This window comes from Fundulus heteroclitus, chromosome 4 (assembly GCF_011125445.2).
Source record: "Fundulus heteroclitus isolate FHET01 chromosome 4, MU-UCD_Fhet_4.1, whole genome shotgun sequence".
NCBI classification, from domain to species: Eukaryota; Metazoa; Chordata; class Actinopteri; order Cyprinodontiformes; family Fundulidae; genus Fundulus; species Fundulus heteroclitus.
Genome location: NC_046364.1, coordinates 22,178,015 through 22,194,666, shown reverse-complemented (window position 1 = coordinate 22,194,666; position 16,652 = coordinate 22,178,015). Strand labels below are relative to the sequence as shown.

Genomic DNA, 16,652 nt, shown 5'->3' with positions numbered 1-16,652 from the left:
CCCACCTTCATCCACAGGCTTTTGCCAACATATTTAAACCTTTGGGACTTAATTTTTAGATTTTGTCATGTTTCGACCACAATCTTTAAAGTATATTATACATATTACATGGCATGTTATGTAATACACAAACAAATTCTTGGGAAATGGAAGGAAAATGATAAACTAGCACAGTCCATCATGCCATCAACTCCTGTAGCTTCCCTGTAGCGTCTGAAGAAAAGTCACCAGAGATCGACACCGTCACCGTGTTTCACAGCGGGCCGTGCGTTCAGGATGTTACTTTTAAGTCACGAAGAAGGGCCAAAAAAAACCCTTCAGTTTTGGTTTCATCTGACCAGAGCAACATCTTCCACATGTTTGCTGTGTGCCACACTACAAAGACAAATTTTTATGGATTTCTTGTCACTCTTCCATCAGCCCAGATGCGCAAGACTGATAGTTGACCCGTCAGGTTCTTGCACCCGAGCCATGGATTTCTGCAGCTCACCCAGAGTTAGCATGGGCCTCTTGAATGCTTCTGATGAACAGCCTGTTTGCTTGGCGGTTTAGGTCGATGGCCATGTCTAGTAGATTTGCAGATGTGCCATACACTGTTAGATTGAACAGAGTACTGGGGGAAGCCGTATGATAAGCAAAACTTGCTTTAAACTTCACAAATCTTTCCTGCAAACAGCAGAGATTAAATTACACACAGGTGTACTTTATGTACCAACTAGAAAGGCTCTTAAGACAACTTGATGCTCTGGACTCCATTTAGGGATATCACAGTAAAGAGTATGAATAGAAATGCACAACATATTTTATTAAATGTCACTTCCAATGCACAGTTATTGAAAATTACTTTATCAAATATAAATTCCCTTAAGCTTGTGGTTGTAACATGATAAAACAGGAAATGAGTCATTTGCAAAGCACTTGTTTTTGTCTTGTACTTTCACAATAAGCCGTTCCATCAATTAATGTCTTACAACAAATGCTTGCAGAGCCTCCCAGAGTTTCCCCTCAAAATTGATTTGTGACAAGTTTAATGGTAAAATCAAGTGTTTGGAGAAACAGTTATTTGTTGAGTTACAGTAGTGGTCGACACGTCTAGGTAATATTTTGCCTTCCTGGACACAATTTTATAAGGAAAGCTGTGATTTGCCCAACTCAATGGTTTCTATTAACAGTTGATGCACTGCTGCATAAATAATGTCTTCTGAGGATAAGGATATGGTTTGTATATTTAGGTGTAAGTAATCTATTCAGGTGACATTTAAAACCTCAATGATGTGAAAACGTGCAACATTTGGAAACGTTGAATGAGATTGTGTTTTGCGGTTAGTGACAATGATTGGGTTTCATTTCCCCGATGAATCATTGATGATCATTTCCAATATGTTAATTGACAAATTTAACAGTTTTCTTTTTAATGCTTTGGTTACAGGATAGAGCCCATTTTCATTTGCTGTGATTTTTATGATTTCTTCTCATCAAAGCCTGAAGCCAATGTGAATTTGGATTAAAGTATTTGTCATTTTCAGAAACTAAATTTGATTATCAAATCTGTCACGATTTCAGGGTGCCTAAATAAATAATATTATAGCTTCCCCCTATTTTTGTATTTCTTCAATTCAAAATGATGCAAAACTCCCTTGGATATTAAACTCTTACAACGGTTTACTTTTTCTCCTGAGGCAGCCATTGTCATGCAAAGAAAACAGGCATCATGTCTGTCCCTCTTCTAAAGTAATCGGACTGTTTGACAGATTTCAGATGGAATATCTCAGCTGATCTCAGGAATATTGAGTATTTACGCAAAGGGGCTGTCATTTCTGTCAACATGGCAGTCGCTAAGACGTTTTCCCCACATTACTCTGATGTCTAGCTCTGCCTGCTGGGTGAAATTGGGACTGTTTGGCAAAATAAAACGAGGAGAAGCAGAAATCTACGGCAAGCCTTTGTGTAAATATTCAAGAACAGCCGTCATTTTTGCCATATTTTGCTGCTCAAAAAACAAACGCTAGTAACAGTTTCAACCAGTCGCCCCAGCTACCCCGTCTCAGATCAGCAGAAGCCAATGGATGGTTGGACGGCAGCTTTTTCAAACTCAAAATGCACTTTAAGAGGAATTAATATGGATCTGATGACTACACACAACACAAAAACAGGATTTTTTCCCCCACAAAGATTAAAGATGCACAGTGCGCAAAAAAAATCTTAATGCCATATCCAAAACCCTTGGTTCTGGTTGTACTTCAGCTGAAGAGGCCACAAACAGGACAAGGAACAACCGTCTTCTATAAGCTGTTATATTTAATAACACTTTCATTGTTATTGTACAACTTTACATGTTTTTACAAGCCACGGATACACACATCCATTATGTAGCGTGTGACGATATCTCAACACGTCTGAGGAATGTATTCTTGCAGGAGTCCTTGGCTCATGTTCTTTTACACAGAATTTACAAATGGCAAAAATAACCGTGTCTGGACTTATATATGGCCTTCGCTAAGCACCACGAGTTCAATTCCCGCACCAACCTCTCTGGTTTACATCCCGCTGAACAAGGCCAGAGCCCCACACTTCATTTGTTCTGTTGTCTTTGCACCATATGCCTTTCAGAGACAAAACAACATCTCCTCAGTCAGTTACCGTTCCTTTAAAGGTCATGGCACTGACATAATAACGACGGCAGTCAGATCCCTAAAGACTTCAAAGGGATAGTTTGAAATATTTTGTAGTGCTGGTTCTACGAAGTTATCAGTTCTAGTTGCCTCACCTGTACTAAATAAAGATGCGACATTGCAGAGTTTGTAGAAAAGTGAAAAAAAAAAAATCCTGAGCGATGGAAGACTACTAGCTCATGAGACACAAGCCAGTGTTTTAGGACACTTTTTGCAATATAAGACAACGGGGTTACTGGCCACGCTGTTTGGCTGAGAAACTGGAAGGTCTGTTGCTAAACTGTGGAGGGTTTATATAATGTGGGATCCCGAGGTTGGAGGAAACTACCGTTGATAAACGCTCACAAGTCCACTTCCAACAATCTGAACACTGAGCTGTGCCATCATCTGGCTGTAGGATGTGAAAACCTGACAACACAAATTCAACTTTTAGTACATCAAGAGCACTAAGATCTGTACAAGCATAAGATGTCATCAGTAACATTAGTTAGTTGGCAGATTTATGAGAAGTTGAGGGGCTGGGGGGGGACGATGCACGTGAAGATCTGTGTATCTGAGAGTCTGACGCAGCTAATGATATGCTCTGTGGTGAGTACGGTAACAAGAAGGCTGAATTCAGACGTCTGACAACATCTTGGGAAAGGTGAGCACCTTTAGAAAGTTCCCAGCTGGGAGGAAAAATGTCTGAAGAAACTTTCCAGTGCCTGACTCAGGAAACATTTTACGGTTAAACTCTGAAATATTCATTTATCCAGTTTATCCACCTAAGCTTCTCACCATCCTCAGGTCTCTCAAGTTTTTTTTTCCTTCTTTTTTTTGCTAGGAGAGATATATAATTTTAAAAAAATCAACACCAACAAGGCACGTATGGCATCTCTCGGAGAATAGTTGCGACAGACTGAAGATGAAATGAATGGAGAGAAAAGAATGACCCGATACTGAGGCGACAGGGGGAAGACTGACAGGAAAGCAATAACAAAACTAAGAGCAATTAGAGAAACCGTGCTGAAGGCAGCAGTAGCAATAAAAATATGGCTAAGTGCAGAAACGGCGCGCGTATTCGTCTTAAAAACTTCGGCCTTTTTCATGTTTCTCCGTCCCGGCTGCATTCAGGAAACGGGTACAAGAAAAAAGAAATGACAGCGGCGGCTCACAGTTCATGGAGCAAACAATTGGAAAAAAATCTAACACCAAAAACTGAAAGTGCAGGCGTGGTTGCATAAATGGAGTGGCCTAGCTGCCGTCACCGCTCAGTCAATGGCTTTGGCAGTGAGGGGTTCAGTCTCTGAGGACGAGTCTTCCTGTGGGAACACAACGTAACACAGCTTCTGGCCCATGTACGTCACCCTTTCTGCAAGGCAACAGAAAACAGCACAGGTTACGGCTGAGAGGAGGGGGGGGTAGATAAGAAAATACCTTGAGGGGAAAAAAGTACATAGTTTAAACTTACCGAGCAGTATGTAAATCCACTTGGGTTTCTCTTTCCACTGAACCCCCACAAAGTAAACGGGGACGCCAGTCAGCATGATGACCATGCCGAGGCCACAAACCACCGGCTCCGAGTACAAACTGCAGAACAGCAATACGGCCCAGAAGAGCAAGTAGGTGATGGGCACCAGCAGGTTTACCTGCACAGGACAAAAACAGGTACCACTTAAACACACTTTGCTGAATAAGCAGGTGGAGATAATCCAGTATAAAGCAATGTATACGGAAAAGGGCTATCAATACAACATGTAATAAATAGAATGAATAACACCAAGTTCTCAGGATAAACATCTATTTGCTGGATGAACTAAACTTGATTGTTTTCTTATTTCAACAAAATGCATGAAATTTACATTTTCCACACATCTAACATGTAGCTTTACAGTCAGGACACTAGATGGCGCCAAACATTTAACTGTTCAGGTGAAAACCTAATCTGCAGTTTAGTGAGCAACATGTGCCAGAGCTCCACTGTCCTGACCAAACAGACCGGAGATCAGCTGGTGTTCATGCAAAACGCTCCGCTTAGCTAACGCTACGTTAGCGGACATTCCCGGGTTAGAAACCCACTATCAGTCACGTCAGGAACCGTCACGAGTTAAAGCGGCTGCCGTACCTTAATGGGTCTGGCCAGGTTGGGTCTCTTCTTGCGCAGGTAAAGCAGGCCGGCGATGGTGACCCCGTAGGACAGGTAGTTGATGAAGGACACGTAATTGATCAGGTTGTGCGTCTCTCCAAGACACAGGATGAGTACAGTGGCCAAGCACTGAAGGACAAGCAGAAGGAACGTGTTAAACCAGAACCAAAACACGTTTTAAGTTGCAGAAACAAAAGGTTTCTGCAACCTAAAACTATTATGAGCGTGGACAGGGACGACTGAGCAGCACGTACGCAGACAAGCAGGGCAGGGATGGGGGTGCAGTTTTTAAGGTGGATCATGGCCAGGAGGTGTGGCAGGTGGCCCTCTCTGGCTCCTGAGAAACATAATCTGAAAACAAAAATGTGCATCCAGGGTTTTATAAGCAGTTAGTAAAACAAAAAGGTTTCACAAACGTCTTTAGCAGTGATGAAGGGAGGCTTTCAAAGACGCGTGCAGGACGAAGCCGGAGGCTCTCGTGTACCTGGAGGAGGTGAACAAATATCCGTTGATCCCTCCAAATGTGGACAGCGCTACAGAGATGGGCATCACCCAGGAAAACATGCCCAGCAGCTTTTCCCCAAATGTCTGAAACAGCAAATCACAGATCAGTTTATAGACTGAGCCCCCCCCCCCAAACAAAAATAGATGCCTTGCTGAAATATTCACACCCCTTAAACTATTTTTCACATTACAACAAACAGCGCCAACGCATTTTATTGGCAACCTTATGTCAAGTGCTCGCATTTGTATTTAGGCCACTTAGTTGGATACACAAATACAATGTAGCCTAAACAACCATCCTCAGAAATGACCCGAGTAGCAAGCAGAGACCCTCTGGGTCGATTCTCCATATAAAGGCCTCAGTGGTGTTGCACTGCGAAAATGGAACTAAAACCCAAGTAAATGTTCTTAAAATTTGTGTATTTTCCCTTGATTTGAGCAGGTAAATAAGATGATCTGCCAATACAATAAGATTTTTGCACTTAAAACAGGAACAATTCATCTCCATCATTTTATTTCAAGTTCAGTATATCTAATTATCCTATTAAGGGGTCAAAATACTCATTCCATTGGTAGGTAATCTTATTGACCTGCTCAAATCTAGGACAAAAACACTAATTTTAAGAAAATTTTACTTATTTTTAGATCCATTTTTGCAGTGTGAAGAACATTAGTGAATAGCGTACCAAAGACCAAGCAACACAGCTGACAGGTCAGAGAAAAAGCTGGGGAGAGGTTTAAAGCGATATTAGATAATAAAACAATATTTCAAGCTCTGGACATCTCAAAGTTTAACTGAACCTTTAGATGTGCAAAGCTGGGGTGCTGAAAGCAAATACAGGCCACACCTTCCAGAATTGCACCATACATTATACTCCTTCCACTTCACAACGAGGCCCTAACTTTGCATGGGTGCAGGACATGAAAGCCCAACAAAACAGATATGTTTAGCGGTTATAATGTGAGAATGTACAAGGGGTGTAAATACTTTTTGCAAAACCCAAGCTTGAATGTGGCACGTCTAGTCAGGGAGACGAGGAGCTCACCACTGCCACGGCATTAGAGGTGAGCAGCTCCTCTGGGGTCATGGAGGAGAAGTAGGCGATGTTAGTCATGGTGTAGACCAGGGTCACCAGAGGGATGGAGATGTAGATGGCGAGGGGCAGGTTCCTGATGGATGGGAGCAAGAGTGTCACGTCTCCGAGGCCAACCATTCAGCTACAGGATCTACGGCCCTCCGTTTCTCCGGAGGACTGATAAGGGTTTGTCGTGTGCCGTCATACTTGCGGGGCTCCACCACTTCCTCCGTCACATAGTTGAGGAAGTTCCAGCCGCTGTAGGCGAAGGAGGCCTGCAGGAAGGCCAGAGCGATCTGGCCGAACGAGGGGTCCTGGCTGAATTCAAAGGCCACGCTGGGTCGCAGCGCATCGTAGTGACCTGGAGACAGACGGGAGAGGGACGGCCAGGAAAACAGGAAAAACAAACAAGTAAAGGTGATGGTTGGATCACAACTTAGTCTTTTATTGGTCTAATGTGATATTCTAACCTTCTGAGACATTGAATTTTGGGTTTTCTTTACCTGTAAGCCATAATCGTGAAATCTTTTACTCTTGTTTAATGAACCGCTACCAGACAACGTTTCACTTTCTGAAACGACCTAAAATCTGGCCCTTTTCCACAACGCTCAAATGTTTCGAGACGTACTAGCATCGCTGTGTTTACCTTTGAAGATCTGGACCAGTCCGACCACGATGATGAGCACCAGAGCGAGAAGCTTTCCTACAGTGAAGATATCCTGAATCCTCGTCGCCCAGCGGACACTGGAGCAGTTCACCCAGGTCAGGAACACTGTCCACACACACACACACATTACATTATATTTATACAACATATGTTTTACAGGTAACAGATATTCACACGGCCGGGTATCACAGATGGGGAAGGGAACCCAACTCGTACACATTTACACTGAACAATCACCATACTAGCCATTCATTCATTAGTGCCTGCCTTGATACTTCACATAAAAAACACACAATGAAGCCTATTAGGAGTAAAAACACAAGCGCTTTGTTTTTTGACAGCTATTTTCATCAGTATAAAAATCATTTTCTGGGCTAAACAAGAATCATAGCAAACTAGGAGCAGAAAGTCGCCTGATTGACCTCACAGTTTCTAATCCATAAGCATGCCTTAAGCTGTTGAACTGACCTCGTTTAATAAACCCTACATTAGTTACTGTGACTAATCCAAAAAAAAGGGTTTCTTTTAAGCACTTACAAGGAGCTGGGATTGTGTAAGAGCACCGATTCCTATCACCGATGGGTCCGTTTCAGTGAGCACATCGTGTTTTATTTCGTTTTAGCAGCACAGTTTTCAGTTCAGCTTATTTAAATGCCTTTTTAGAAAAACAGCTATGCATATATGCATCAGTCTTCTCCCTATTTTGCTGTTTATACACCACCCCAACACTTATTTAGCTTAACCATGGAAACACTGCTGCTGAAGTCACCAAAAAGTTACTAAACGCCATTAAAGGAGAGTTTCTGTAGGAGCTCTGATAGCCAACATACAGTAACCACTAAAATATTCATAAACCTCAAAGTTTCTCACATTTTGCCACATTATAACCCACTGTTGGGATTTTATGCGAGACCAACACACAGTAGCAGCTAAGTATGAAGAGGAAGGAAAAGGATGGATTGTGACATACATTTGTCAGCTGCCTTTTACTTTGATGCATTAAACCAAATCCAGTGCAACCAATTAGTTCAGAAACCACCTCATTACACAAAGATGGACCATTTACCAATTCATTCTCTTCTGGGAAAGCCTTAGATGTTTGCTAGAGAACAATGAAGAACAAAGATTACCAAGAAGACCACAGAGCACAGCAGACTGAGCAAGGAAGAAAGTTGTGGAGAAGATTAAAACAGGGTTAGCTGATGAAACTTTACCACAGCAGGCTCCTATTACAACTTCAGGCCTTCAGAAAACGGTGAAATTGCAGGCATATCTGGGTACATTTTAGACGAGGACCGTCATTCTAGAAAAGCGGGTCCACAAGTTGTCTATGACGGCCTCCCTTCCGATCCGGGCCCTGTAACTTATTATCCAGCCATCCATTTTCTCTACCCCGCTTATCCGTGCAGGGTCACGGGGGACTTGTCCTTATCTCCAGCGGTCAATAGAGGAGGCGGAGTAAATCCCAGACAGATCCATTTGTTTTTCCTCTCATAAAAAAAGTTATTAGTACCTCCACCGACTGGAGGGAAGTCTAAGAAAAAGTTAAATAGCAGAAATTCTCCAGTCATTAAAAACGTTTTGAGTCCCGGGTGTCTGGAGAGATTATGTGAAGGATTTGATCTTCCTCTGACAGCAGCTCCCAAACCAGTAGAAGACATTATTTGCTGATTTAAAAATGGGGAGGACCAAACCTGATTTGTACTTCTTTTCCACTGTGGACGCAATCTTTGAAGATTAGGTGAACATGCCCACTGTGTGCTCTCACAGTTTTCTTTCTGTCGACGCAATTTAGTGGTCTTTATTTGGATCCTGTTAATATGAGGCCCTAGGTGGTATGTGTGAATATCTACTCTGAGCCCGTGTCTCACCACAGCTTCATTATGGCTACATAATGACAGCCTGCTCACAGAGCTCTGTTCAAGCCATCATGCTAAGGCGATGCGACTCACATCGCCTTAGTTAAAGGAACGATTTTTGATCACTCGTATGGGGGTGAGAATTGAGGTGATGATTGGCGGGAATTAATCCTATAGCTGTATTATAAATTTTTGAGTTGGAACCTAAGGCCCCCTCCTCTGTTTAAGATTGGTTTTTCTCTCTTAACATAGTTTTGAAAGGGGTGTGAAGAAAGCCATCTGTCTTCTTTGTCCAAAATGTGAACATTCTGGTCCTCAAAAGAATGTGAACTTTTTGAGGACCCAAATGTTATTTTTGGTCATAATTCTTTTGACATTTTTTGGAATACCTTTGTCTTAGTACGGAGGTCACTTTCAGTTCAGGGCTGAGATGATGCTGACTGTGACCTCCGTACTATCTAGTTCTAATTAATAAAAGCATACAGCCGAACTTAAAGAGTTTCGGATCAGGTACGGACACCTTGGCGCTGAGAGACTGTAACAGCATGGCAGCTAAATTTAAGCTGAATATTTCACGCAGCAAAACGTCCTAAAGTTCTTCTCTTAGGTGAAGTCATGTAAAAGCATTACATAAAATAAAAGCCAACACATAATAGAAAACTACCGTCCTACTTCCATAATTATGTACTCTAAACCCAGCCCAGCAGAACCCATACTTTCTGTTCAGGGAGATGCTTTAACAGGTCCTGCCTGGAGTACTTACAGCCAGCAGCTCAAGGCACACGTAACCCAGGTAGTTTGACATCTAAACCCAGTCAGTGTGTAATCCCAATGTCTCACCGTCTCACAGCGCACCGTTTAATACGCCATATGAAATTAAAAGAGTTTGGCACAGCTAAGAATCAACCAAGAGGTGGCTGTCCACCTACGCTGACTGGCCGGGCCAGGGAAGCATTCAGAGAAACTGCCAGGAGGCCCATGCCAACTCCGTCATGTAGCGGACACGGTAAACGTGTGGAAGGAGTTTCACTGGTCAGATGAGAACAACCAACCATCCTCAAAGGAACCCCTGGTGGTGGCAGCATAATGCTGCGGGAATGTTTTTCCTTCAACAGAGACGGGGATTAGGCTGCAGAGGTTCACCTTCTGAAAGGTAAACAGCCCTTCATGGAATAGGTTTGGATCAAATCTGATTTTTTCCCTCCACAGTTCTGCACTACTTTGTGATAGTTTATCACAGGACGTTTATTCTGCTATTGTTTGGTGTCATTTACTTGATGGGGGGGGGGGGGGAAATCCTGACATATTAACAACTTCATTTATTCATTCACCCGATGGGACCCGAGTTATGGAGACCAGCATCTCATCCTCATGCTGGTCACAAGCTTGGTCACACACTACTGTCAGATCACATCCCATTCCTGTGATTGTCCCAACTCTGCTAATGTGGTCGCTTTGGCATGAGCAGCACACTGAACCTGATCCCTAAAGTGTTTGACGAGCTTTAGATTCAGAAGGGCAGGCAGGTTATTCCATTCGCTCCACTCCTAAAGCCTGGAGGTAGTCTCTGATAAACCTCGCTCTGACCTCTGTGAGAATGGAGTTCAGTCTCAGAACCTGGCTTTGTCCCTGCGCCGAGTTTGCTCGGAAGCAAGCGCAGCGCAGGTAATGGTGCCACGCAGGCCCTCATACAAAGTGAAATTAATAAAAAGAGAGAAATTTGCCTAGAGCCGCGGGGGGTAGCCAAATGCAAGGAGATGTTGGAAACATCACATTTGTTGAGAAACCGCATGTGATGGTGGTGTTGGGATATTGTCATGATGTGTGCCAAACAGGACTTTCCTCTTAGGGGGCGCCCTACAAGAGCGGCGGATTCTTTTTTGGGGTAGCCATGCTGTGGGGCTGCTGCGTCGCCCTGCGCTTGAATTCAGGAGCGCGTACTCAATTTAGTCACATGGTAATGTCGGTGCGTACTTTAAGGGGCACTTTTAGGGTTTTGTAACATTGGGAGCTTCAGCCCAGACCCCTCATCACTCTTCCTCCCTCTTTAAAATTCTGTATTTATGCATTTTCCTCCATTTTTAACCCCTTGTGCACAGCATAGAACTGAAAAGAATTGTTTCCGCTCTCCTCACCGCCTTAACCTGGTGTCATTGAACATAAATTATGTTATGACCAGACAATCAGTTCCCAAACAGCCCACTATTGTTTTCTTCTATAGCTAGCTACGCTGTGTAGAAAAGTGAGGTGCAGTGAATCTCAGAACCTAAGAGGGGGGGGGGGGGCTATGCTTATACAGAATTTGGGGTTACGACACCTAAATAAAGTTTTATTTCCTATATTGCTATTTCCTCTAGGCATCATACTAATGCTAGTGGGTTAAACATGAAGCAGGAGTCCATGCCTCACTGGGTCCGCCTGGAGCACAAACATGAAACATCTGCTTGAGGAACAACATCAAACTCAGCCTTGGTGTAATTATGCTCTTAGAGGCGCCCTGCTCAAGTACAGGGGCAATAATATCTGGTCAAGATGGAGGTTGAGAAGACAAACCTGTCGCTGTGAAAGGTGACGACAAAGGTTATGAAATGTAACAATCATTATGTAAAGAGCAGCAGATCAGAGGAAAACTCAGCAGCTGGATCATGCGTAAAGACGCAGCGTAACAACCTACCATATTTCCCCCTTTTTAACCGTTAACTCTAATATTGTGTTTAATAAAAGAAAAGAAAAAAGCAGAAGTTTTCCATTCCTTAAACAAAAACGGTTTTGTTTCTCCTGGTCGTTTGGATCGATGAAGTGATGGCGGCCGTCATTTACTGACGTTGCGTCCAGAAACGGAAATAATGACTAACAGGCTGCAGCAGTTCAAATGATCCAGAAGCTACTCCGCCGTGTTTGTGGCTCTAAATCATCTAACAGGAGATGATAGTCTTGATTATTTTTTCCGCTGTCAATTCAAGGATGTTCCCTTGAACAGAGAAGGTCTTTTTTCCTTCCCCTCAGCCTGTATCTTCTCATAGTGAACTTACAAACGTGCAACTTACTAATAAACTCACTTTCAACTATAATTATTTGGCCCAACCATTTTTTATTAGGCCCGGAAGAAAAACTATTCCTGGCTACGCCACTGAGGCCACATTGTAATTTTCCTTACAACTGTGGCACCATTTCTGCAGAAATCAGACTTTCCAAAGACATGAGATCTGTTGCCAAGATGCGCTGGTAGAAAAAAAAGTTTATAGTCTTAATTAAATACATTAAAGTTTGTGGTCTTAATGTCAGAAAATGTTAAACATTGGAGGAGTCCAAATAAGTTTGCAAAGCTTGGCATTTAGCATGAGTCCTCCATTTGTGACCTGATCCCCCCCCCACAAGCTTTTATAATAGCACGTCTTCATTTGCCATTCCTCTTACCTCGTCTCTGAAGGCTTAAATACCTCGCTTGTTGTGAAAAATGTCCCAGTTTAAAAGGTTTCACTACACCTCACTTTCAGACTACCAACACAGTGACTTGCATGGCCAACACTAGTGTGTGTATCGGCACATACACACGGCAGGTCATCCATCACTAGAACAAGGTTTTCCCTCCCACCACAGAAAACCTCTTCCGCTGGTCCAGGCAGCCACACACACGTGAATTGTTGGCAGGAGGTTGGTGGCACCGAGCAGAGCTGCTTTTTTTTTTTTTTTTTGCTCCACAGCGCTGCTGGGTTTTATAGTCAGTTACTCTCTGGGAGTTCCACGCATTTCCGTTCCTGTGTTCCTGTGAAGCCCCTCCACTGCCTCCCCCAAATATCCTCTGTTTTAACCCTGACAGGAAGGAGGTGCCAGCGGCTTTGAATGTGACAGTGCAGGTAAATATGTGTCCCGCCATCAGGGCTTCTATTGAATGCTGCTTCAACACTTGAATACTAAACAAATTACCGCTTTTAGCCTTAATGGATTCTGATCCAAAGTCTGTGCAGATTTATCGCAGGGCTTTAACCTCAGGAACGCCCCCTTCTGGTTCAGAATGTGGTCACTGGAGTCACTCAATTGGTAATACCTACCACCAACTACCTCCAGCATCAGAAAGCCATCAGACCCTCAAAGAGTTAGTTAGCCACATAAATAAAAAGGACATTATGCACCCATCATGTATTTATGCAAAAATTAAACCCAGTTCAGAGGGAAAAAAATGCATCAAGTATCAATTCTCTAAGGTTTCTGCAAATGCATGCAAAGTAGTCTGCACTGCTGCAAGCTAGGACGTCAAATCCTGCTTCTCCTTGGGTTGATTTTAAGTTCCATGGACAATTAACATTTAAATTTTAATTGCTTTTAAACTTCACCGTAACACACAAAAAAGCTCTTACAGGCTGATATTTAGAAATATGGATATTCATACAATCAGAAAAACATAGTGACTAATGCTGAAAGACAAATAATGAAAAGAATTTCAAAGCAAATATTAAACATTAATGTTTGACGAATTTAAAGGAAGTGCTTGTTGTTCTTTTAAAAGACTTGGCTAACATCGCTCTGTTGTCCCTTCATTAATCATTTACTGCTCAGGATCGCGTTTGGTGTAGCGATGGGTGTTACGGACCAAAAATAATATCTCAATATTTTTAGGTGGAATGCCGTCATACAATATTGACAGATAGGTTTTTCTTTTGATAGCGTCATTATTAAAAAGGCATCTGTTGGAAAATGTGCCTGTGAGCTTTGATCCAGAGTTGCCTTAACAGCTGTAGATACATATGTAAAAAAAAAAAAAATATGGCTGAAAAGCAACCTGCTGGAATACATAAAAGTATAATAACGCAACATAGACCATCTTGATTAAACAATATAATCTTATCTTTGATCTCCCTTTAAAAAATCTCAATATTTGTAAAATCTCAATACATTTCCCTGCCCTTGTTTGCACAAGCAAGGCCCAGTGTAAATGTAAACACAGTGAATTTCTATAGCCCTTTACTCAGAGCGCTTCATACCAGAGCCCAGTTTACCCCGTCTCTTAAAATGCCTTGCACAGGGGCACATTAACACGTCGACTGGTGAAAGCGGGAACAGAACCCACCTTTCGGCTGCTCTACCCACTGAGACACAGCCGCCCCACAGCGTGGTGAGCAAACAAGCAGGCGGCGCCTTAATCTTGACGTTTTCAGCCAGAGGTGTTCTTGTAATGGCGCAGCAGCTAGCCAAGCAGCTCCGCCCGTCATTTAGCACAGCGTTCAGTTGGACAGACACCTGTGTGGTCATCTTTCTGAAGCCACGGCTGGCAGGGAATATCCCCAGTTAAAGACATATTTTCTATCAGGCTCCATAATTGCGGTTAAACCGCGAAAAGGTGCCCATTTGGCAGCGTTTGCTAATCCAGAACTGTTCATTGCATCTTTAATAAAAACGATCTGGGTTAAATCCATTTCAGCAAACCCAGGAAAATGCTTTAAATTATGCCGTAATAACACATCATCACAGGCCTGCTTGGGCAGATGGCAGCAAGGTATACCAAACTATAATTTGAGGCTCAACAGTTCAGAAAACTGGACACCGCCCAAACTTTGTGCGCGGTTTGCTAAGACGTTAAAACCAGGGCAGCCATGGACTCCTTGAAGTGCCACATCAAACTCCTGGAAGAACATCGGTCTGCAGTTTGAAGATGTACAACAAATAAAAACTATATGGACTCAAAAACACAAAAAAACAACTGTATTCTGCTGCTCAAGTAATCATGACTGATGTTTTTTTACGCAGCTTTCCTAACAAGTCACACAGTCAGGGCCCCTCTGCTCAGCAGAGCCCTAATTGCTACAGAGGCTTGAGGAGTATTAACTGTTTAAAGAGGTCCAAGACTAAACACTTCAGGGAAGTAATCTCTGTGGTTCAGTGACACAACATCTCATATTTATGACACCACACTATTTACTATTCAAACTATTTTGACTCAACAATTTTTTTTGGCAAGAGGATCATTTCCTCCTTTTTATTCTATTCAACATAAATCAATTATCCTCTCCACATATTCAAAACAGTTCAGACAGAACAGAGGTCCATCATCCATCTGTCCATGTGAACATGTAACGTGTTTGATTCGGTCAGGGGTCAACGCCCAATGCATGTCTAGCAATAAAAAAAAATATTTAAATCTATATTACTGAGAATTGTACATGGTGGCTTACTCTAAAGAAAATTGTTTGAGTTTTGGGCTCCATTGCACCATATAAAAAAAAAAAAAAAACCTTGTTATGGAGAAGAGGTTCCATGACAGATTGGGCTGCAGAGCTGTCGGCCCAACACAGCCTAGAGCCAACCTGCAGGAAATGACTCCTTAACAGATATTTCCTGTAAATGTTCAGCCCCTGGATAACAGGATGGATTAATTACACGCATAGCACGTTCCAGTAACAAGAGTATCAGACGAAGAGGAAACGATGGCAGCCATACCACAGCCAGTAAAGCCGTAGGTTACTGTGAAGACTCTGGACGCTGCTTGATGAAGGATCCAGACAGATTTAGTCAACCTGCTGCTTAGGCATCCAGAGACGTTACAGGTAGGGCTGAAACGGTTCCTCCGACGATTTAAGTAACTCAATAAAATTCGTCAAGGCTCTCACTTGCACTAATGACTGTTGATACATGGATGCCAAGCGTAGTCGCCAGTTAAAAGAAGCACTGAGAAAACAACACCAAGTGTCAAAAGTGAATGGGCGATCCATGAAGGCATGTTCTCGATGCTCCAAGACCAGAGCAGGAAGCATTTGCTGCAGTGGCAGCCAATCACACGGGAGAATATAGGATCATTCCAATATGTGTAATAAACAGAGGGGGTGGCAGACGGTCCCCAATGCGAGTGAAACAGGAGACAGCATTGGGGAGTGTGTGAGTGGATCGCTTCTCGTTCTTTTCTGTGGATTTGTTGTTCATTTGTGCAATTACACAAAATGTTTGATTAAAATATCAAACAAAACTCGGGATGGTTTGTAACGGGACAAACACAAAATTAGGTAGATATAACGCTTAAAAAAAATGGTTTCTATGGTTTGTGTGTTCAAAATCTCTTTAGTGTTCAGTGTTTTTATGAGAAGTGGAGGTAAAATATCAGGCTACAAAGATCCTAAATCAAGAGCCGCTTGGCAGTCGATAGAGGCGGCTGTTCTTTGGAAGCTGAGCCGAGAGAGCCGGCTCTATGAAAAGAGCCGAACTTCCCGTCACTGTCTGCAGAGCGAGAGCACACGGAGGTTTGATCAATAACAGGCAGTGTTAATTATGCCCCAATTAAATGTGTTACTATGTCTTATTTATCTGTTTTTGCAGTAAAAAAAAGTAACTTAATACTACAACGGTTCTCTTGTATTTGGATAAAATTATGGATTTCAAAGTTAAACATACTAGAGACGCCTTGTGTACGTGTTTGACCATTTTCTCTGTAGAAGCAGCTATAACCGGTTTATGATGAGTATAAACCAGCAAGGGCTGAGCTTTTGCCATTTTGACGTTGACACTTTAATTTTCAGTTGCAATGCATCCTTTGTGACAAATGCTGACATGTACACTAAAGACATGCCAGGTTATTGCAGTTTAAGATAGAAAATAAAAAAAGGAACTGAATTCACCAGCATTTTCTCTTTCATGCACTTCTATAACTGTATTTGATCCAAACACTTGATTAATTGTCAGAAACACCGATAGAAAGTTTGATCACTAAGAGGATTGTCTGCTGCAGCCCTGCTTACAGACGCTGGTTCTCTTCTAGGTGCC

At 42.6% G+C, this 16,652-nt stretch overlaps 1 protein-coding gene across 1 annotated transcript in view; it reads right to left on the bottom strand.

Moving 5' to 3' along the window:
* Positions 1 to 2,280: 2,280 nt before the first annotated feature.
* slc7a10a (solute carrier family 7 member 10a) overlaps positions 2,281 to 16,652 on the bottom strand; it is a 40,345-nt gene continuing 25,973 nt past the window's right edge. Inside the window, exons 5-12 of the mRNA XM_021322286.2 lie at positions 7,024 to 7,149; positions 6,585 to 6,738; positions 6,348 to 6,471; positions 5,282 to 5,385; positions 5,052 to 5,148; positions 4,777 to 4,926; positions 4,123 to 4,300; positions 2,281 to 4,023 (exon numbers count right to left, since the gene is read on the bottom strand). Coding sequence (XP_021177961.2) covers positions 3,923 to 4,023; positions 4,123 to 4,300; positions 4,777 to 4,926; positions 5,052 to 5,148; positions 5,282 to 5,385; positions 6,348 to 6,471; positions 6,585 to 6,738; positions 7,024 to 7,149 — 1,034 coding nt within the window. The 3' untranslated portion in view covers positions 2,281 to 3,922. The remainder of the gene's footprint in view (positions 4,024 to 4,122; positions 4,301 to 4,776; positions 4,927 to 5,051; positions 5,149 to 5,281; positions 5,386 to 6,347; positions 6,472 to 6,584; positions 6,739 to 7,023; positions 7,150 to 16,652) is intronic.